The 23,234-nt window shown below is 41.8% G+C and overlaps 2 protein-coding genes and 1 pseudogene across 2 annotated transcripts; all 3 read left to right on the forward strand.

Moving 5' to 3' along the window:
- The first annotated feature begins 5,717 nt into the window (after nucleotides 1-5,717).
- On the forward strand, nucleotides 5,718-6,701 carry LOC118405064 (annotated as a pseudogene).
- Nucleotides 6,702-10,555: 3,854 nt separating this feature from the next.
- LOC118405173 (zinc finger protein 239-like) lies at nucleotides 10,556-14,088 on the forward strand. The gene is made up of 2 exons (XM_035804596.1): nucleotides 10,556-10,710; nucleotides 11,598-14,088. Exon 2 carries the CDS (start codon nucleotides 11,609-11,611, stop codon nucleotides 12,770-12,772), a length of 1,164 nt encoding a protein of 387 aa, XP_035660489.1. The 5' UTR covers nucleotides 10,556-10,710; nucleotides 11,598-11,608; the 3' UTR covers nucleotides 12,773-14,088.
- Nucleotides 14,089-17,432: 3,344 nt separating this feature from the next.
- On the forward strand, nucleotides 17,433-18,487 carry LOC118405065 (zinc finger protein 514-like). Its single transcript, XM_035804467.1, has 3 exons — nucleotides 17,433-17,627; nucleotides 17,796-18,094; nucleotides 18,463-18,487. The coding sequence occupies exons 1-3, from the start codon at nucleotides 17,433-17,435 to the stop codon at nucleotides 18,485-18,487; spliced, it is 519 nt and encodes a 172-aa protein (XP_035660360.1).
- Nucleotides 18,488-23,234: the final 4,747 nt, after the last annotated feature.

Here is a 23,234-nt window from a genome sequence, read left to right on the forward strand (position 1 = left end):
TTCATTCACGACAACAATATTTCAATACCACGTATGCAGTTACGGCATACGTAGATGCATGATGTATACGAGATAAACGTACGATCCCTTAAAAACTTTCATGTGCGACAAATATATGTGTGCACATTGATACCTTATCATTTCCCTTCTGTCCACCGAACAAAAAGTATGCCTCATGTCTGCGAAATTTGTGATCGGGAATTTGATCGTGCGTTCAACCTCGAGCGTCATCTGGAAAGAAAACACCGAGACAAGTCAGGTGTTGCCTCGGGAGAAGTCGTCGTTGATGCCGAGACGGGCTCTTACCGAGAGCGCGATGTTTTCGACGACTCCGACGTGTCATCTGAACACGATACGGACACGGTTGGTTCCGAAGATGGGGATTCGACGGCGTCACAAGATGAAGAAAGCGTCTCAGACGCCGAATCTGTGATGGGCTCCGAGCAGGGAGACTCCACATCAGAAACCGACAGCGACCAAAGTGGTTCCGAGAGTGATACAGGGACAGATGTGTCCTCCGGGACGGTATCATCTGATGAAAGTGAATGTACCGGCTACGACAGCGGCTACCACAGCGGTGACGAGGAGGAGTGGACACTCTATCGAGACTGGTCCATCGCACTACCTCACCAGCCAGGCGATGTTCCACAACGTGTCATCAAACAGACGAAGCGCGCTGGCAAAAAGTTTTATCTGATAGAGTTCGCTGCGTTGCCTCGTTACAGTAATGAGATTGTACACAGCAAGAACTGGGTCCCAGAACAGACATTGATGAAAAAATATGGTTACCTCGTCCTGAAGTAATGTGAGGTCGCCATATTGCTTGCAGTACAATTTTTCTTTCCTAATGTGATACCATGTTTGACACATAGGACGACATGTGCGTTGGTTATGAATTCCGTAATACAATTTTGATCGCCGTCAAGTGATAGTAAAGTGTTAAGAAATAAACAGGATCACCGTACACAAGTGTATTTTGTGTTGTGTTGATATATGCCTACATAACAGACACGTACAAGGTTACTACAAAGCAATGATTTCCTGCATGTACATATAGATGGCATATGTCCGTACGTACATGACAAAATATGCTTACCTATAACAAATATATTTACTCATTTACTCCGGAGCATACTCCGGAGCAGTTTATTTTACTCCGGAGCAACACGTATAGCTACTCGAAAGCAATGATTCACTGCATGTACATATAGATGGCCGTACGAACATGACAAATCTGCTTACCTATAAGAAATATACTTACTCATTTACTCCGGAGCATACTCCGGAGCAGTTTATTTTACTCCGGAGCAGTGTTTTTTGTACTCCGGAGCAACACGTATAGCTACTCCCAAGCAATGTTTCACTGCATGTACATATAGATGGTATATGTTCGTACGTACAGGACAAATATACATACTTACAACAAATATACTTACTCACTTACTCCGGAGCATTGTCATCTTTATCTTATACGATAGAGAATTAGAACCAGGCCAAATAAGGACATGGCTTTCACAAATGGGGAGGGGGAGGTTCATTTGGGGGCGTGGCGGTTGTCATAGTTACCTTTCTCCACCTGAATATTTGATATCTGACCCCTGACCTGCTCCACCTGAATTAATGATATGTGACCTCTGACCCCATGACCAGCGCTTGAATAAATGATATCTGACCCCTGACCTGCGCCTGAATAAATTATATCTGACCTCTGACCTGCGCCTGAATAAATAATATCTGACCTTTGACCTGCACCGCCTGAATAATGATAGTCAGCGTGTGACCTTTGACCTGCTCCTTCCTGCTCCTGAATAATGATAGTCAGCGTGCTGACTATATACTACTTACATGTGTGGGGAGTGTGGGTACAGGTCAACTCTGAAGTCTTCCTTATCTCGACATATGAGAACTCATACCGGTGAAAAACCCTACAAATGTGACCAGTGTGACTATTCTGCAGCAGAGAAAGGCAATTTGGACCGACATCTTAGACAACACAAACAGTAACTAGAAAGGCCGACATTTGCTTAAGAGCAAATACAGCATATTTCAGCCATACCCCTTCCCACGCAACATTGGACTGTTCCAAATCACCCCTGCGCAAAAATGGAACATCCTCTTAACAGTACATTATCCCCCAAAGTGGACTGGTATTGTGAATTGATTCCAGGTAAAAACAGAGCTTGCTTCTATTTTTCAGAAAATGACAATAATCACACCTTCCATTCAGAAAATTTTCATCATGACTGAAAATTGTTGAATGACTTCATGTCATGTCATTAAAAATTTTCAGTACGATAACTAGGTGTAAGTTTAAAAAAGTATAAGCTCCTTGTGATGTGGGTACATTTATTATTGCAGTGAACTTTTTTTTATTCAAGTAGGGCATACGATTTAATAATTATCAAGCAGGTGCAGGTACTGTAGGAGCGTTTGTTTTCTTCAAGCTGTAAAACTGTTAAACTGTTTTACTTTGTATGCAATCAGCCATCGAGCCTATTCTTATTTTAGTTTAACAACTTCCTGCCAGACCCGGAAGATACGATTGAACCTTGTTCGAGGATTTATTTTCGTCTGTCTGGTCAGTCTGTTCATACCCTCGAGGCTGGCACTGAGAGTGTTTTATTGGGCTGAAACTCTGGCAGTTTAAAGTTACTTACAATTTAAATGTTCAACTTCAAAGTTTATGTCAAACAACAACAGCACTAGGAAATGTGGCCACTATAGACAGGTGGTCACTATAGAGAAAATGCTGATCTATTGACTAGGAGCCATACGTTACACATGATCATTAATCATATAAACATTGCACAGGTAAGCCAATTGTTTAGATGTACAATTAAGTTCAAATAATTCTGAAGAGAAATATTGATGAGAAAATAATCATTCTCGCCACTGTCTAATTATAATTACGTATCAAAACTAAACGCAGATTTTCTAACTAACGCACCTTTCCCCGACTTCATCAAAGGACCGCCGGCTATCAATCAAACACGGCTGTTGATTAGACTTAGAGTTTCAAACAGCCATGTGCTGTGTGCCAGTTGACAGCGAACTTCATGCTACGTGATGTTTTACATTGCTTGGACCTTCTTTCCTACAGCGGTGCTTCTACAAAATATTTAGACTGTAACACTGAGTCCCACATGTTTTATAGAATAGAATTTGACGCAGAACAGCGTTTTTTGCTGGGTATTTTTCTTGAAACATGTTCGTGGGAATATCAGCGAGGCGGCGACGTAGGGATATCAGACCGTCAACAAAAGTCGCACGGCGGCTAACGGCGCATCGAAGATACTAGCGCTATAAATAAGCGCTTCAACTAAGGATGGCAACCCGTACAATATTTTTGTATACTGTTGAGCTAAGTAAAGTTTGTTGTTTATGAGGTTTTAGTTGTCTTTGAAGCTTTGACCCGAAATATTTTAAATTCAAACTGCTGAAGAGAAGTAAGTGACTGCTACGATTATCGTAGATATGGCCCTAAAAAAACTGATAAAAGAAGCCTTCTCAATAGTCTAAAATGCAAGAGCTTCCGGGGGGGCTTCGCCCACCTGGGTCCCCCCCCCCCCCCCCCCCGAGAGATCGGTCCGGCCCCTGGACCCCGCCAGGGACATTCGGCGGCCCCCGGACCCCTGTCCGACGCTTTGAAAAAATCCTGGCGAAAAGTCTGTACGGCCTGAGTCTTCAAGTTAACGTTTTGTGTGGTCCCGCTTATGAATATTAATTAGCCTTCGCTTTCCTCTTCGCTGATTGGCTGAACCATTAATTGAATTAACTCTTCCTGCCGGCTAGACGCAGGTGCAGATGTCGGCTCTGTGGGGTGAACGTCCGAAAGATCATGGCATGGAGAACGAAAGAAAACCAATTTCCCCTAAAAAAAGTGCTGTAATTAAGCCTTTTACAGTACTTTAAGCCAAAAATTTTACTTGGATCATTTTACCAACTATCTTATGCCTATCTATACCAAATGTTACTCATACCAGGGTACAGGGGTGCAAAATATACCGTTATAAGACCGTCAACAACAGTCGCACGGAGCTAACAGCGCAGCGAAAATACCATCGCTAGCGTTTCAACTTCGGATAACAAGTTATAAGTACTGTTGAACTCAGTAACATTAAAGTTTGTTTTTAGTTGCCTTTGACGGTTTGACCTGAAATAGTGTTACGCTAAACTCCTGAAGAGAAGTTAAGTGACTGCTGTGATTATCATAGATATGCCCCTAAGAACTGATACAATATAAAGCCTTCTGAATAGTGTAAAATGCGAGAGCCTTAGGCGGGCTTCGCTCCCCCTGGCGGGAACACTGCTATATACGGGATCATGAGGCCCCGCTTATGAATATTAATTAGCCTTTGGCCTCCTCTTCGCTGATTGGCTAGGTCTTTGATTCAATCAACTCTCCGGCTGACGCGCACAGGTGTGGCTCTGTGCGGGGTCACGGAAGGTCACGTCAGGAGGCCAAAAGAAAACAAATTTCCCCTCAGAAAAGTGCCAAAATTAATCATTTTAAAGTTGTTTATGTCAAAAATTTGACTTGAATCTTGTTACCAAGTATCTAATGCCTATCTATACCAAATTTCAGGTCATTTAATTGTAATACCAGGGTACAGGAGCCAAAAGTGTCCTTTTTTGGTCAAAAATTGGCCAAAAATCGCAAAAATAAGCATTTTGTTGCACTGTACACCAAAAGTGTTATTGAATTTATATGAAGGTATTATCAAGGCACATCTGTGTCAAATTTCAGCTCATTTGGTTGTAATACCAGGGTACAGGGGCCAAAAGTGTCCTTTTTTGGTCAAAAATTGGTCAAAAAATCGCAAAAATAAGCATTTTGTTGTACTGTACACCAAAAGTGTTATCGAATTTATATGGGGGCATTATCAAGGCACATCTCTGTCAAATTTCAGCTCATTTGGTTGTAATACCAGGGTACAGGGGCCAAAATATACAGTTTTGGTCTAAAATTGACCAAAAAAATCTCAATAAAATCATTTTAGAGGCAGATATGAAAAAAACTGAGAAAAAAGCATCAAGGTATTGGCCCATTCTACCCCTGTGCCAAATTTCAGGTCATTCGGTCCAGGAACGGCAGAGATGAATCACTTTGAAGATTTGACAGGAGAAAGAAGAAAGAAAGAAAGAAACATTACGAATACAATATATTTCACCATACTATGTATGGCTGAAATATAATAAAAAACCCTACATGTGTGGGGAGTGTGGCTGCAGGACAACTCGGAAGACTACCTTGCTGAACATATGAGGATTCATAGAGGTGAAAAACTCAACAAATGTGACCAGTGCGACTATATTCTGCAGCACACAAAAATCTTCTTTGTACAACCAACACATTATTGAGGAGTGTGATTTAGAACATCTACGAAAATTTCTTTATCTGCACCGATAGCGTACCAGTGTTGTATATCATCTAGCTGTACATTCATGATAAACTCTGAATGCGTAATAGCGACAGAAATCACCCACTGTAATGTAACTGTTTTGGCAGCAGCTTCATGTAACGGCCATATCACTTGGAACTGCAGACCAATAAAAGCATATTATCCATCCCATCATTGCCATCTATCAAGCAGGGGCACTAACGTACAAGTCATCATAACCATAAATCGAGCGTCTTTCGTATTAATTATTCTACATCTTGTCTCTACAGAATTCGAAGTTCCACCAAATAAACAAGGATGACATCAACAAGCAACATGCGGCCATTAGATGATGCGAGGAGAAAGGCAGAAAAGAGTTTTGATGGGGAAGCTAGAAGGGAGGAGAAACGCTACAAGTGTGAGGACTGCAGCAGGCAGTTTAGACAGGGTCACCCAAAGACTCACATGCGAACTCACACAGGCGAGAAACCTTACATATGTAAGGAGTGTGGCAAACAGGTTAGTCAACTGAGTAATCTGAAAAGACACATGCGGACTCACACGGGAGAAACCCTACAGTTGTGGGGAGTGCAGCAGGCAGTTCAGTAATGTGGGTAACCTGAAGACCCACATGCGGACTCACACAGGGCGGAAACCTTTCACATGTGAGGGGTGCAGCAGCCAGTTTAGTCACCTGAGTAATCTTAAGACCCACATGCGAGCCCACACAGGTGAGAAACCCTACAGGTGTGAGGAGTGTAGCAGACAGTTCAGTAGGCAAGATGATCTGAAAACTCACATGCGGACTCACACGGGTGAAAAACCATACGAGTGTGAGGAGTGCAGTAGGCAGTTCAATCAGCTCGGGAGTCTTAAGGCTCATATGCGCACTCACACGGGAGAGAAGCCCTACAAGTGTGAGGAGTGCAGCAGGCAGTTCAGTCGGCTGAGTGATGTGAAGACCCACATGCGGACTCACACAGGGGAAAACCCTACATGTGTGAGGAGTGTAGCAGGCAATTCAGTCGGCTGAGTCATCTAAAAAGACACATGCGTACTCACACTGGGGAGAAACCGTACAAGTGTGAGGAGTGCAGCAGGCAGTTCATTGAGCTGAGTTCTCTAACGAGACACATGCGGACTCACACAAGGGAGAAACCTTTCACGTGTGAGGAGTGTAGCAGGCAGTTCAGTGAGCTGGGTACCCTCAAGGCCCACATGCGGACACATACAGGGGAGAAACCCTATAAGTGCGAGGATTGCAGCAAGCAGTTTAGTCAGCTGAGTCATCTGAAGACTCACATGCGGACTCACACAGGTGAGAAACTCTACGGATGTGAGGAGTGCAGAAGGCAGTTCAGTCAGCTGGGTAATTTAAAGAGGCACAGGCAGTCACACAGGTGAGAAATCCTACAGGTGTGAGGAGTGCAGCAAAATGTTCAGTAGGTTGGGAATTCTGAAGTACCACATGCGGACTCACACTGTGAGTCACAGAGAAAAGGTGTGAAAAGTGCAGCAGGCAGTTCAGTGAACAAGGCCAGTCTTGGCAGACACATAGAGACTCACAAGGAGGCAAGTCACGCAAGTGTTGAAGTACAAGAGAGATGATGGTCTAGTAGTGAATTTAAAGTATTTCATGTCAACGTCAACATACTTTGTAGATATAAGTACGTTTTGATTACATTTCGTCGGGGTATTATATTGGGTATCTTACCTACTTTGTTGTTCAGGTTCACTGGGAAAATTATCAATATCAATCCTTCTGAGTATTTGTCAGTTGATTTCAGATTTTTGCTAGGTTGCCTATTTATATAGTAGAACCATGCAATTGTATATTGTTAGATTTTGTTACATATCAAATTTGTTTATATTAACCCACACGTTATTTGTTCCTAACTTGTTTATTTAGTGTTGAGTATTCTTTAAATAGTAGTGATGTTGTTATAAGTTTTATGCTTTCATAGAATATAGCCATGATAATAGGAGAACTGTTGAAATCAGTTGTACTTGTGCTACGGAAGACTGTTCTTATCACTATTGATCTCTTGAGGAATATAGCATTGTTCATTAATTGTACCAATGTGCATGTAGTAGTTCACTTTAGCTTTCAGGGGCCCGTTACACCAGTCTAGTTTAGGTAGATAGATGTTGTTTTTTCTTTAGTTTCTTGGGTTTGTAAATATGTAGCAAAGTATGTTCTGTCAACAAGTGAATTGGGACAAATTTGAAATTCCGATGTATAACAACTAAGGGTCGATAAGATTGTAACATAAAGATAACATAACATCAATCTAATCATGAGAGGTCAGTTTTATCTAGTGATGTTACAATCAATAACCATTTGTAAAATGTATTTGAGTTAATTAACTTTGGTATAAGCGTAATTGTTTTTTTTTGTTACATTCATTGTTTTGCATGTCATTTATTATTTTTCAATAAAGCTGTAGAGATTTCATTTGATGAATCAGATTTTTGTATTTTCCACTGACATCACAATGAAAATTTCTTTTGCAGTATATTGAATAGAAAGGCGCTAGTGTGTCATTATTGAACTTGTTTTTTTCCGACTCCACCACTTAGATTTCATAATGAAGACAAACGTCTGCATCAGTTTTGAGGTTTTTTTTGTAGATCCCAGGAAGCCATCCATGTAATGGACTGACCATTGCCTTATTACAGAAAAAAACATTAAAAAAACAGTAAAATGTTTGACATTTTTAGCCTCGGAGAAAGATACTCCATCTCTGCAAATCGCATAAAGAGTTGGGGAAATGCCGTAAATTGCAAACAAAAAAGCATATCGAAAAATGGTAACTAATTGTATAGAATAGCAAAGTCAATTCCACAAGTCAAATAAGCTATGGAAGAGCAAAAATGAAGAATCCTTTGTTCTGTATATATCATATTCTATGTGTTTATTGATTCGCCAACATTTCTGGCCACGTACTCAGATTTCATAATACCCGCCTCACATTATATACGATCTTCGGACGTACTTCGCGATCGCAGGAAGGTCGGCTGATTTTAAGATCTTAAGATGGTCTTGCGTATTTTTTGCCCAAAACCTGTTCCCCTCACATATAACTTATAAGCGAGCCTCGTGCGATCGACGGTGAATAAATCTATGATAATGAACCTCCAATGACCTTTTGCACGCGGACAATGGAATACAAAACGTTGCTCAAAAAAGGCAAGAGATCAATAAATGTTGCTTATTTTGTTGTCGGAATCTTTTTAACCAATGAATGGAATGCGCGGGCATAATAGAAATGACACAAGAAAGAAAAGTGTGTCACAAAGCCAGCCTACATACTGCCACAGGGGTCACAATGTTAGAATTACCCTCACATTCCCAGAAATTCAATATTTGTAAACAATCGGAAGTCGGGTGAACGTCGCCCGAACGTCGCCCGACTAACGGGCGTTCGCCATCCGATGTGCGTTCGATGATTGACTAGAGTTCGGGGACCTCAATCCTCCATGAAATATTTATTGCTTTTTTGTGGATGGTATGTATGTTTATAGTAGGTTGTATTTGAGAGTAATGGTTATAAATGTTATGGGAAAGTAGTGGTGTATTTATCTAATGACACAGAGAATGTCCATCTGATTAGTAATTGTTAAATGTGACACTTAATTGTGTAATGTGCGTTTAAGAGGTCGACGGCATATGGTAGCGTGGTGTTCCTTAAGCTTGATGTTTGGCATTTAAACTGTCTAAGGTTGTCAGCATTATTGAGGTTCGACCATGTGCCTCAGAGCGGTGTGGTGGGAGGAAGTTGGGAAACTCAGAAAGAAGAAAGGATGTGGCCAACTTTAGTCAGATGTTGATTTGATTTTCCACCAATATGTCATAACATCAGCTGTTCACACGGTACAAAAATGAGATGCACACTTTCCTCTGACAGCCCTACACCAACTGTAAGATGAATACTTGGCGCCAACCGCGTCTGCTAAAAAACAAGTACCATTGGCTACGAAAGAGACAACTAACAACTGTCCCTTATCGTAACGAAATCAGAACATCTGTATCGCCCATAAAACTTCTGACACCCAACCCATCTAAGATGAGAGGACCTAATGGCATTTTAATCACCATGTCACTCAAATCAGCAGTACAGTATGTGAGACATCCATACCAGGTACCTGTTAAGCATTACCGTTAAATGTACCTCAACTTCTTACAATTATACTTACACTTCACATCTCCATGATATCCTAAGCAGACATAAATAAAACTAATAATCATATTAAAAAAACTCGGGGTTCCCCAAACAGCTGTCATACAAATCACCTCACTATCTGCTTGGAGCTAAGACCATTAACAAACAATTAAAGCACGATGCCTGTTCCAATATATCGCAGATATAGGGGTGATTTATGATATTATTACATCGATTATAACGACAGATACGGCGCCCAAAATCTCATCGATTCGAGCTTTCATCACACCCCACCAACACAACAAGTATGAAACCAATCTATCCAGCCGTTCTTGAGTAATTTTGTACACAGACAGAGACACATAACAGAAAATATAACCTCCATGACATTTCATGGAGGTAAAAACTATGTCTGTGATCGCCTATCGGTCTTCAATCGTTGGATTGACGCAAGACTATTGACCGATACCCTTGCGAGGTACGCACGATTTGCACGCACGATCTGCGACTCGGTAACAAGCTCTGCGATCTCGGAGATCTCCTGCGACTTGTCGCTTATGTTAAGAACATGTTTCGCTGCACCGCGACCGTCGTAAGACTACTGAAAATTGCCGGCGATCCCTAAAAATCGCAAGATAATCGTGAGAACACCGGACGTCTTACTCACGAAAATGTCATTTAGAGCTCGTAAACTAGTCTTCCGATCGAATCGCGCCTTATGTGTGGCGGGTATAAAGAAGACACCTTGTTTGACAACCTTTCTGTAATCGCACGCTCGCATCAGTTTTGGGGCTTCCATGGTGTCATCCACATTGTCGAATCAAATGAGCCTTGTAAAAAAATTACCTTCCAAAGACATTAAAAACTGGACATTGTCAGCCACGAAGAAAGATACGCCATCTACTGAGCGGGCGAGCCATTGAGGATCATTGAGCTGTATGGGCGAGCTCGCGACAACTTTTGACTAAGCAGGAGGTGCCCTACGACCTAGGGCCATTGAGTACTTCCGGGTCAGCTACCGCGACTTCCTGTTTGCTGACAGTGACAAGAGCGTCTGGCAGTTTGGAAAAGTTTCCGACTTTAAAAGCTAAATATACCACAACATTCGCAGTTTTAGGAATCTGAATGGTGTATTGGTGAAAGACTAAGGTTTCAGCTTTGCTCAGGTAAGATGATATGTTGCATATTTTGATTCTAAAAGCTCCGTATGATTTGATAGAAAAGTGAATCGTTTCGTGATAATTTTTGACGCAACCGTCAGTGTGGGTGGTCCAACTACATGTTTGTGTCGTCTTTGGCCGTGTATAAGTAGAGGCGAAGGATGTAGCTTTGAGGAGGTAAAAGATGCACAAATGTTCTTATGGAAGTTTTTTTTTTTACACCATAGAGGGAGGAAACTGTCGGACGAATGGATAACCTTGGTTAGTTGGATAGCTCGACGGGGGTCTGAAAGGGGTTTCCTGAGTCGTTGTTTTCCATAAGAATTTTGCCAATACAAACGTGTTTGAGGTTTTTCTATTTGTAGAACTAAGATTGTATACGTGTGGTTCACTGGTGTAAACAAAATCCACACTGGCATGAAGGGCGAAATTGATACAAGTATTGCGGTAAGGTATACTCCGAACCCCTCCGCCCGCCTCCTTGTCGGAAACTACCCGCCGGTCTAACATCTGGTGTTCATTATGGCGTGTTTGAATTTTTCGGGGAGGTTCAGTATTTGATACTTCATGTCAACCTTTTTAATTTTAAACTTAGACAAAAGTCAGCATGTGTAAGAACGGCGAAGGCGCGACATGTCGGGCCGAGGCGCGACACTCCTTGGAGGACGGTAAATCGACGCCCCCCCCCCCCCTTTCAACAAATAGAAGTCGGCGAAGGAGGCTAGCAGTAGAGAGCAGACCACTGCTTCCTACCCTTTTTATGGTTTATCTGAAAATGAAAATAAACAATTCTCTACAATAAATACTGACTTGTCAATGTGTCAACAGTTTACTACATGTCTTTTCCAACGATTTAAGATTCGTTTGTCTCATTTTTACGTACGGTGATGCAGATATTGTTGACATGGCGACAGCAGACAGCGTACAGGGTGTGGATGACGTCAGGAGAGGAGCAGCAGGGGGTTCTGTCAGCAGTGTTCTCACCTGGCAAGGAGAAAGATGTGAGGAGTCTGGGAAAGAGTCCAGCAGGCAAGGCAAGGGTGTGAGGGTGTTCAGGTGTGAGGAGTGCAACCGGCAGTTCAATCAGCTGGCTCATTTGAAGAAGCACATGCGGACTCACACAGGTGAGAAACCGTACAGGTGTGAGGAGTGCAGTAAGCAGTTTAGTCAGATGGGCAATCTGAAGTCTCACATGCGGACTCATACAGGGGAGAAACCCTACACGTGTGAGGAGTGCAGCAGGCGGTTCAGTCACTCGATAGCCTTAAATAACCACAAGCTAACTCACACAGGTGAGAAACCCTACAGGTGTAAGGTGTGCAGCAAGTCTTTCAGACAACTGGGTCATCTGAACAAACACATGCTAACTCACACAGGGGAGAAACCTTACAGATGTGAGGAGTGCAGCAGGCAGTTCGGTGTTCTGGGTGCTCTAAAGAAACACATGCGGACTCACACAGGTGAGAAACCCTACAGGTGTGAGGAGTGCAACAGGCGGTTCAGTCGGTCAGCTCATCTGAAGCTACATATGCAGACTCACACAGGTGAGAAACCCTACAATTGTGAGGAGTGTAGCAAGCAGTTCAGGCAGCTTAGTAATCTGAAGTCTCACATGCGGACTCATACAGGGGAAAAACCTTACAAGTGTGAGGAGTGCAGCAAGAAATGCAGTCAGCTGAGTCATCTGAAGGCGCATATGCGGACTCACACAGGGGAGAAACCCTACAAGTGTGAGGAGTGCAGCAAGCAGTTCGGTTTGCTAGGTACATTGAAGACTCACATGCGAACTCACACTGGAGAGAAACCCTACAGGTGTGAGGAGTGTAGCAGGCAGTTCCGTCAGCAGGGTGATCTGAAGAAGCACATGCAGACTCACACAGGGGACAAACCCTACAAGTGTGAGGAGTGCAGCAAGCAGTTCGGTTTGCTAGGTAACCTTAAGACTCACATGCGGACTCACACAGGTGAGAAACCCTACAAGTGTGAAGGGTGTGGTAAGCAGTCCAGTACTCTGAGTAATCTGAAGTCTCACATGAAAACCCACAGGAAACAAGTCCAACAGAAGTAATGCATTTGGTTTATGGTTAAGGATGACAAGTTTTGTTATACGTCTTCTGAATCTGATGTATAACATGAGAACTGATTTGATGTTAGGGGAGCAAGCAGGCTACTTTCTGCACCAGAGCTTTACCTGTGTAGGAAATTAAGCAGAACACCATTAAATGATGACAGGTTGACGAAGTTGTGTTTTTCCATTTTGCATTTTTTGGACTCCTCCTAAGTTACTAGTTTGTTATCTTAACTGTATATTTTTATGGCAGCATGAACGCTATAGTTAAAACAGTACATGTAGCCTAATCTGTATCTTTATTCTTTGACAGAAAGAAAGATGAGAGAGATAATAAAGAAACGCTTTAGCTTGTTGATTCCTTATACTGTAGCTTAATATACTTGTTTGTTAACAAAGTCGTTATGTTAGATGTAATATTACTAATAACGGATATGTTTCTGAGGAGGGCACAAAGAGCCAGAGGCTTATAGCAAGCTTCTTTTGTTTATTTGCCATTAGTTTACTATCTTGTAGAGCACTTCTTTTTTTGCAATTCTATTTCTAGAACACTTGTATGTTGTTTGCGTTAACTGTAGTTCGTTTTTGTTTGCAAATTTTCCCTTAGATGACAGGTCTAGTTATTGTAGGTTAAATGTTAGATAACTTAATAGATTAGTTTGTGAAGTTTGTTAGGTAGTTCATCGAGGTATTTAAACCTACATTTTACTAAGAAATTAACTAATATGCTAACACTTTTCTGGCATGTATTTCTATGTTGTACAGCACTTCTTTTGTTGCATTTCTATTACATTGTTTGGGTCAACTTTGTTGTTGTGTTGTTCTATCATCTTTTGTCATAAGCTCACCATATCCTGGATTTTGGTTGCTATTGATCGGATAACAAGATGAATGGAAGATGATTTGTACTTGTATTGAGGTTGATTTGTTAACTGTAACTATTAACCTCTGCGTGATGTTGATGGCATTGTTTGTTGTAGAGATTTACAGTTACTGTAGTGTTAGCGTTATCAAAACTCTCATGTACCTGTTGTACCTGCCTAGTTCAAGTTTAGTAGATGCCTCTTTTTTTATTATTGTTAGTTGCCTGGATTTGCTTAACATTTTGTTTACAAGTAGTGAAGCTGGTTTGAATTTGTTGACAACTGAGAGGAACTTTATGTAGCAGCCATTGATCGATTAAACAGTATTAGTATTATCATTTTATTTCATGTTATAAGAAATAAAACATGGATAACATAACATGTTCTACTCGCTCACAATCAATATATTGACGTAATTAGAACAAGATTATCATCTTGCGTACTGAAATTTTAGCATGTAGCTAGAAACTTCACATAGACTAGAGGTGTTGTTTGGTTATGTTTGTTCAAGTCATTCATTTTCTTCAATAAAGTTGTTAAATTTTATGTTCACTTGTTTTGACATATTATTTGCGGAAGTTTACTTATTCCAGTATGTTCATAGCCGCCATCATTAGTAATGTAATGTACCCTGTCACCTTCCTCATGATAACATAGCGTTGACAGAGTGGAGCTGTTGGACATTGATCTTGAGACCATTAGGGCCATGCGTTATAAATTGAATTTCTTAACATGCCCATCTTTAATCGATTCCCATGTGCCTTTGTATCCTAGGAGGAAAGCTTTCTTTCTTTCGATACCACATGATATGAATGTTCCCCATAGAGAGGCTCCCCCTAAAACGTGTTAGTTCACCTTCAAGGTTGGCGAAAAGGGTAACGCTTTCTTTCGAATAAGTAGGACATATAAATAAGTAGTAGATGAAGTACAGTTTCTTGTTCCTTCAAAAATGCCATTGGGGTCCTTTAAGGGTGGTCTGGAAGGCTAGCATGCGCCCAGCCTTTACGACGAACCCCTACACAGGACAGTGAATATCTGAATAATGTAATCCTCGAAGAAAGACAACCATCCCTGCATTCGATTTATCTTGACAGAAATCCCGATTTAGCGAGATTGCGAAAACTGTTGAATAACCAGGAGAAGATGTTTGACCTTTAGTTGACCTATGACCGTAGTATACTTTCGGGTCACATGATCCCGACTTCCTGTTTTCTGGAACTGTGACGAACGGTCGGCACGTCGTGGTCTGGAGAGATTTTCGTCCTTTCAAAGTATTTTCGGTCTTTGCGCAAGGCTGGTGTTCAAATCTGTCCAAGTATTATGTTAAAGACGGCCTGTTGTATCTTGATTTTGAAGTCTATGTAGATTTGATAAATGAGCTTTTATCAGAGAGGCTAGTAATACTAATAGTAGATGCGTCTGGTAGGGAGTTAAAGCCCTTTCACAGAAGTCAGAACGCATCTGCGGCGACAGGAATTCTAGGTAATATGTCAAAGGGTAGGGCCCACAAAAAGTAAACAAACCAATCTGGACATTGTTATGCAAATGAGAACAATGGTCAAGACACGGACTGTTTTCAATTTCTGGGCCTTACCGCTTTTACACATACCGAGAAGGTTTAATAAGTCGCCTCACATGCGTTCTAACCTCTGTGAAAGGGCTTATTGTAGCGACGCCGCGTCGTCTTTCGGATAGGGGTATATGTCTAAAAAAAGTGTCACTCGTATGTCTCCATTGAAATATATTGTTAAATGTATGATTTACATACCTTACACTACTGTACCTGTGACTTGTATGTACACATGTAATTAGGTCAATTGTGGGGAGGTGGGGCTTGCTCGTTAGTCGAGGCCTGATTGGTTGAGTCTGGTGAGAGCAGTCCGCTTATTGGCTATGTAGATAGGCTATTGTTATGTTAGTTAAGATTGGAAGATGTATTTGTCTGATCAGTCAGTTCAGACCTTGGATTCAGGTATGTGAACGTGTTAGTTAGTCTCTCTCTAGCTTGTAGTTTGTAGAATGTAATACTTAGAGTTAGACCAACTCTCCCAGCACCCATCTTTGTGTTTTATATACTTGTTGATAGTCACCTTGTATCCTAAACCCGTAACTGTAAATCCGCTGAAACTTAGAAGCACCTTGTATTAGTGATACTGCAGTATAGCGCAGGTTGAATAAACACAGCTCACAAAAAATAATCGATCTGGTTTGGCCCTGACTTTCTGATAAGCAGATACAAAACTTAGGAATTAAACCAAATCTCTTCTTACGGCTCATTTCTGATACGTAGAGGAATGCTAGCCTTCTTTAGCTGACTTCGAGCGGGACTGGCTTTTATTTTATGAGGGAGGACACTGGTTCGCGTTTTTTTCTAACGTTGGTTAGATTCTCTAATGCCGAAGAAGCGAGTTTGTCGTGCGTGGAAGGTAGTTTTGCCCAGCCTTTACATTATACATGGACGAACGTAGCAAAATCGCGCTTCTAGCGGGCGGCCCTGCGGCAGTGAGAGATTGTGTTCCTTGAAGATCATCTCATGAAGTTATCGGGAAAATAACAACTAGTTGTCGTCATGCAAACGAAGAATGCGAACAGCATACGCTTCATCTTTCCAAGAAGTTTCAATCCGGACAATAGCATATGATTTGACCTGCCAAATTCCACTGCAAAACAATGAGACAAAGGACACTTTGTTCCCGCTGTCATTGCGGGATATGCAAATGAGCCTACGAATTACGTTGGCCTCTCCGATTTTCACCGAACCCTTGCTGACAAGAAGCGATGTACCGACGATTTTTGTATTTAGAACATTCGGCAGGCGTAGGAAACGTTACCTGCGCGATAGGACAAGATGGTCGTCATCCAAATGGTTTATTTAAGCTTCAAGTGACGTGTTCTGTGGCACTTGTACAGGTGTAAGCGTGTATCTGTAACAGTGTTAGGTACTGTATACCCCAACTCCCTCCGCCCGCCCAGGGCCAGAAACCTCCCGCCGTTGCTCGATGCGGAACCTAGCACAGAACATGGTTTAATCATTTTCTGACAACAAAGGCTGCAGATCGACCGAACACAAGGCGTAACCAGTAAGGGTGTAAACACGGTTTTGCAACTGTTGTAACATCCGGTTCCGGAACCTTGGAGCAAAGGATTCTGGAAAGTGGTTAATAGTAGCATTGATACAAATATTTACACCAATTGCAGTGTTGTTGTTTTTTACAATACCTTATCGATGATATCGTACTACTTGTGCATCTGATCAGAAAACCCCAAATGCACCAAAAAGCACCCCTCTGAAAGTAATGTATCATTTGTTTATGAATATAATTTTCTTTACTTTCCCATGGCTGTTTTTGGTGCAGTTTGTTTTCTGATACACAAGATGTTAAGTATCAACAATCAATTGTGTTTTCAGAAATACAGAGCAGTTTGGTGAGGTTTGGATACCATTGCTGATATGAGTATTTGCATCATAGTTCACCTATCTTTATGGTCCCTTTGTCCGCCTCAACTACCAGCCGGACTTAACATCTGTTGTTCATAATGGAGTGTTCGTATTTTTCGGGATGGTTCTGTATTTGATACTCGAATGCAGAGAACTACATTTAGGGGAAGTTTCATTGTAATTTGTCTGATTTGGCAGCAGCTGCATGTTCGGCCATATTCTTCGTCCCAAAAAATTGCCACCAATATAAAGCTAGACGGGGCACCAACGTGCAAGTTATCATAACTATAAATCGAGCGTCTTTTGTATTATTTATTCTACATATTGTCTCCACAGACGTTGCAGTAATTGAACGAGGATGGCATCAACAAGTAACCTGCATTCTTTAGATGACGTCAGGAGAGAGGCAGAGAAGGGTTTTGATGGGCAGAAGAAGTCTAGAAGGGAGAGGAAACGCTACAAGTGTGAGAAGTGCAGCCGGCAGTTCGGTCAGCTGGATCATCTCAAGGTCCACATGCGGACCCACACAGGTGAAAAACCCTACGGATGTGGGGTGTGCAACAGACAGTTCAGTCACCTGAGTGCTCTGAAGACTCACATGCGGACTCACACCGGAGAGAAACCCTACAAGTGCGAGGAGTGCAGCAGGCAGTTCCGTCATCTTGGAAATCTGAAGAATCACATGCGGGCTCACACAGGTGAGAAACCCTACAGGTGTGAGGAGTGCAGCAGGCAGTTCAGTAGACTGGGGGTTCTGAAGAACCACATGCAGACCCACACAGGAGAGAAACCTTTCAGGTGCGAGGAGTGCAACAGACAGTTCAGTCAGCAATGCAATCTTAAGACCCACATGCGTACCCACGCTGGTGAGAAACCTTACAAATGTGAGGAGTGCAGCAGGCACTTCGTTGCGCTAGGTGCTCTGAAGATACACATTCGTACTCACACAGGGGAGAAACCCTACAACTGTGAGGAGTGCAGCCGGCAGTTCCGTCAGCTGGGGGTTCTGAAGAGACACATGTTAACTCACACAGGAGAGAAACCCTATAAGTGTGAGGAATGCAGCAGACAGTTCAGTCGAATTGGTTCTCTCAAGTCTCACTTGCGGACTCACACAGGTAAACGTAAGAACCATGCAAGTATGAGAAGTGCAGCAAGCAGTTCAGTAGGTTAGGAATTCTGAAGGACCACATGTGGATTGACAGAGAAGAAAAAACATTCAAGTGAACAAGGTTAAGAGAATCTTAGCGGACACAAGTAGACTTACAAGGAAGCAAGTAACACAAGTGTGGTATCATAAGAGAGATACTGGTCTGGCAGTGAATTTGAAATATTATATTCCAACGTCAATGTATAATTTTTACTTTTTTGTGTTGTATGCTCATCAGTCATCTTACATACTTTGTAGTTTAAGTTTGCTGGAAAGTTATCAGTATCAATCCATCTGATTTTTTTCTAGTTAGTTTTAGATATTTCTAGCATGCTCACTGTAGAACCATGCATTGTTTTGTATTAGAGTAGATTTTGTCACATGTTAAGCTTTGTTATTATTAAGGCACACGTAATTTGTTCCTAACTTGATGATTTAATTTTGAATATTCTTTTGAATAATGGAGATGTTTCATAAGCTTTATGCTTTCAATGGGACACAGCCATGATATTAAGAGAACTGTTGAAGGCAGTGTCACTTGTGCTACGGAAGACTGCTGTTGTCACAATTGACCCCTTTGGGAACTTAGCATTGTTCATTAATTGTACCAATGTACATGTAGTAGTTCACTTCAGCTCTTACGTACCTGTTACACCTGTCTAGTGCATGTATATAGATGCTTTTTTTCGTCGTTAGTTTCTTAGGTTTGTAAACATGTAACGAAGTAAGTTCTTTTGTTTACGTTGTTCTGTCAACAACCGAGAGAAATCTTTAAACCGATATTTCAAAACAAAAAAACAGCATCCTGAATTTATTTCAATTAACATTGGTATAAGCGTCATTGTTTTTTCTTACATTCATTGTTTTACATGTCATTTATTATTCTTCAATAAAGTTATAGAGATTTCATTTGAGGAAACAGATTGATATAATTTCCACTGTCATCACAATCAAAATTTCTACTTCAGTACTTTGATAGAACGCCGCTAGGGGGCCCGTTATAAAAACATCGTTCTATGGAATAATCATTTTAAATTCATCCTCCCAGTATCTTTGTATATTTGGTATGTAGATACCATGAGTGATTATCTATATATTGAAGTGCTAATTATGTTGATTAGGTGCTTGTTTGCATAATTAATAAAGAAAGTTTACAAATCCCTGCATTTCAGTGTAAGACCTGATTTTGAGGACACTATCTTGCCGTATGTAGTTGTTGCTTAGCTATGAGGTTGCCATGGTGAAGCTTGGGGCCACTAAGTCTTGTTTTTCTGCTTTATGAAAACTAACATCAATTGCCATTTATATTGGTTTGCATGGAGGGACAATGAGCTCGTGATTGGCTCTATGAGAACGTACTCAGGATCCCCGGCATGTTGCTATGGCGTTACCACAGCCAAGCTATAGGGTTGTTAAACAATGTTTTTCTTTCATAAAAACTGACGTTTGTTCATCAAGATGGTTTGAGTGAAGGGACAAAGGGTTTGTGATTGGTCTATACGATCTCAGCACGTCTGTTTGATCGCTCACTCTGCCCAAGGAGTGCAGCTGCTGCTAGCGTTTCTGCGAAGTTCTCGCCGTTTTCGACAAAAGATCCGCTCTGCCCGGCTCCGCCTCTTTGGCCACCTTGCCCGGGCAGAACCACCTCCCGAACATGTCGTCCTGTTGAGAGAACCAAGCCCCAGAGGACGACCTAGGCGTACTTGTCTGGACCAACTGGCCAACGACCTGCAGCAGACAGCCCGCCTCACCATCGCCGCAGCCTGGGTGGCTACCAGCGACAGAACGGTCCGGATATCTGTTTGCCGAGGCCCCATGCTCCTCTCAGGAGCAAGCGGAGCTGAGTGAGTGAGTCTCGACATTGCAACAGGTGGGTAACTCATTACCTGTGGTTCCATCCTTCTCCTCTGCTTTCTGCTTTCTCCATGAGGGCAGTCAGATTCACTCACTCATTTACTAACGCACACACATACACTTAGATACAAATGAGCTCATTCACTCACACATACACTCACAGATACGCATATTCACTCACTCATTCATTATCACTCACTTAATCACACATACACACATAGAGAGATGATTGACAAAAGATTTCACATCCATGTTTTGTTCTTAGACAGTAAAATCATTTTCCTCGTTTCCAGGCTTCACTACTGTAAACAGCAATCCTTCATTGTGTCATACAGGGCTGTTTTGTAAGCGTCAAAATCGACGGACGACAGAAGAGATCCAATCTTTGCCATGCCTACTGCTGGAGAGTACATTCTTGTTGTCTCCAACGGAAGTAAGTTTATTTTTCTGTCTTCCGTTTTCCTGTACAATGCGGTGTCTTGACATTTTGTTTCCTCCGTTTTTATTTCTTTGTCTGCAGAAAACTGTTATGAAATCAGAAAAGCACAAGACAAAGAAGGTGAATTAGTTTTCAGGGTGCCCAAAATTATGTAATGGCCTGTGAGGAACAGTTCATGGTTCATGGTTCTTTACTTTGAATTCTATTTGTTACTGATTAGTAAAATAAAATACCACGATCTAATCTAGATTTTTTGTTTGATTGTTACATTTTCGTCTGCTGATTGAATTCTCCCTGTCTTCTCAGAGGACGGCGATTTTTTAATAGTGATAATTCAATTTCTTCCAAGCCATGCAACCAAGACAAATGTTGATGTGGTGTACTTTTTGTAAAAAATTACGGGGAAATAAAGAAGGAGTTGATGTTGCTGTAATTTGCTTCATATCAAGTTGTAATATGCGTGGCAACAGCATTTTTCATATTTCAATGAGATTGAGCCTGTAATGTCCTGTTAAGGCCTAAACAAATGTTGTGTTTCCTGTTTCCCAACAGGGTGGGCAGTGAAGTCACATAGTTTTCAGTCAGATTTATTTTTATTTACTCTGCTTCCTATTCAAGTAAAAAAAACTGCTTGTCCTATCTGTGTAAATATTCTGCACAAAATTCAAGTTTGACATTAATATTGACCTCATGCATTTCAGTTTTCCTTTGTTAAATTAGCCAGAGTCTTTAAAAAAAGATAAAGATAATCCCTACCTACCGACCCTGATTACTTTCAGCACTGAAACAGGAAACGCGACATTTTTCCTAGGTCTAACCACTTTTTTTCACTTTGACAATTTAAAATTATCAATTTTGACCTACAGTCACCATTGTCCTAACTGTCGTTGGTGGCCTCCTCACCATACTAACCATCTGGACACGTCCGGCCCTACGGAGACTGGTCAACGTTCCCCTGGTCAGCCTCGGCTGTGCAGATATCCTTTACGCCACTTTCTTCTCCCCCTTATGGATCCATCAAATCCTTAACCCCCATTGGGAGCCCCCAGCAGCACTGTGCTGGCTTATGGACTATGCCTCCCCTGTGCTGTGGGGGATATCGCTAGCCCACATGTTGTGTATCGCTCTTCAGCGTTACTTCAAGATCTGTACCCACAGTACACGTCTGAATTCCACGCCTGCCCTCGTTGTCATGCTCTTGCTCGCATGGTTGGTCCCCATCGTTTCCTTCTTGCCTCTTTACCTCATTGAGGAAGTCAAAGTCGACCCGAAGTTGAAACGGTGTGCATTGGGAAATTCTGACAACCTCTGGGCAAAGATTCCCCCAGGCATTTTGAACTTAATGCTCCCTTACGTTGCAGCACTCGTCTTTTACATTCTCATCCAGAATCATGTGAGGAAGAGTAAGAACCGAGTCCAGGCTAATGCACAGGGCCCTTCTGCCGGTTTGGTAGTGCAGGTCGTACCAGTGGAAATTGATAACGCCGGTCCTTCTGCAAGCACAAGTATCATCAAGGTGACAAAGCCTTTAAAAGATATGAAGGGTATAACATTGGTGGGGGATGGCAATTTCTCATCAAGCATTGACGGACCAAAAGGCAAAGATTGCATAGAGCCAGGTAAACCTAACGGCACCGACCTTGTCGCTGCAGCGGCAGACAAAGGTGAACAAGAACAGGGAAAAAAATCCACACCAAGCGATGAGAAACAAAACGATAATGACCACAATGAGCCATATAGAGCCAAAGGCATCACCCTAAATGCTGCTACAGTGTCAGATCAGGCAGACAAAGATGAACGAAAACAACACGTTGTCTCGGGTGGCAAGTCACAAAACAGTAGCGCTGCCGAAAGGCAGATTACCAAAATGATGATGATGCTGTTTGCTGTGTACACCATGTGCAATCTGCCCATTTTCCTCATGGGACTGTTCTCCAGTTATGTCCCTGGTGAGGCCTTCACTGTCGGCCACTTGCTGGCCTCAGTGAGCGGTGCCCTGAACCCAATCGTATACGGCGTCATGAACAAAAACATTCGCCAGGGGTACAAGCATATCTGGGACCGTATTCTCAACTTCATAACGTGAGTTTCTGTCAAATGTTTGCTATTCTATTATCTGCGCAACAATATCTGAAAATGACTTGGTAAACTAAGATGCACATATTTGTGCCATAAAGAAAGGGAAACATCAAATGATATAGAACTTAGATTCCTATCAATTGTCCTGGTGGAAAATACAAGTACTAGGTAACAAAATTTGTGGCACGAAAAAGGAAACATCAAATTACATAGACTTTAGATTCCTATCAATTGTCCTGGAGGAAAGTACAAGTACTGGGTAACAAAATTTGTGGCACGAAAAAGGAAACATCAAATTACATAGACTTTAGATTCCTATCAATTGTCCTGGAGGAAAGTACAAGTACTAGGTAACAAAATTTGTGGCACGAAAAAGGAAACATCAAATTACATAGAGTTTAGATTCCTTTCAATTGTCCTGGAGGAAAGTACAAGTACTGGGTAAAAAAAATTGTGGCACGAAAAAGGAAACATCAAATTACATAGAGTTTAGATTCCTATCAATTGTCCTGGAGTGAAGTACAAGTACTAGGTAACAAAATTTGTGGCACGAAAAAGTAAACATCAAATTACATAGAGCTTAGATTCCTATCAATTGTCCTGGAGGAAAGTACAAGTGCTAGGTAACAAAAGCAAGC

The sequence above is a fragment of the Branchiostoma floridae genome, chromosome 17 (assembly GCF_000003815.2).
Source record: "Branchiostoma floridae strain S238N-H82 chromosome 17, Bfl_VNyyK, whole genome shotgun sequence".
Taxonomy (NCBI): Eukaryota; Metazoa; Chordata; class Leptocardii; order Amphioxiformes; family Branchiostomatidae; genus Branchiostoma; species Branchiostoma floridae.

What these genes read in the sequence shown, in the direction of transcription:
- LOC118405173 (XM_035804596.1), top strand. Translation starts at nt 11,609, where the DNA reads ATGGCGACAGCAGACAGCGTACAGGGTGTGGATGACGTCAGGAGAGGA.
- LOC118405065 (XM_035804467.1), top strand. Translation starts at nt 17,433, where the DNA reads ATGGCATCAACAAGTAACCTGCATTCTTTAGATGACGTCAGGAGAGAG. An exon ending in AAAAACCCTACGGATGTGGG is followed by an intron (nt 17,628 to 17,795) that starts GTGTGCAACAGA and finishes TACAGGTGTGAG; the next exon opens with GAGTGCAGCAGGCAGTTCAG. An exon ending in GGGGTTCTGAAGAGACACAT is followed by an intron (nt 18,095 to 18,462) that starts GTTAACTCACAC and finishes TATGCTCATCAG; the next exon opens with TCATCTTACATACTTTGTAG.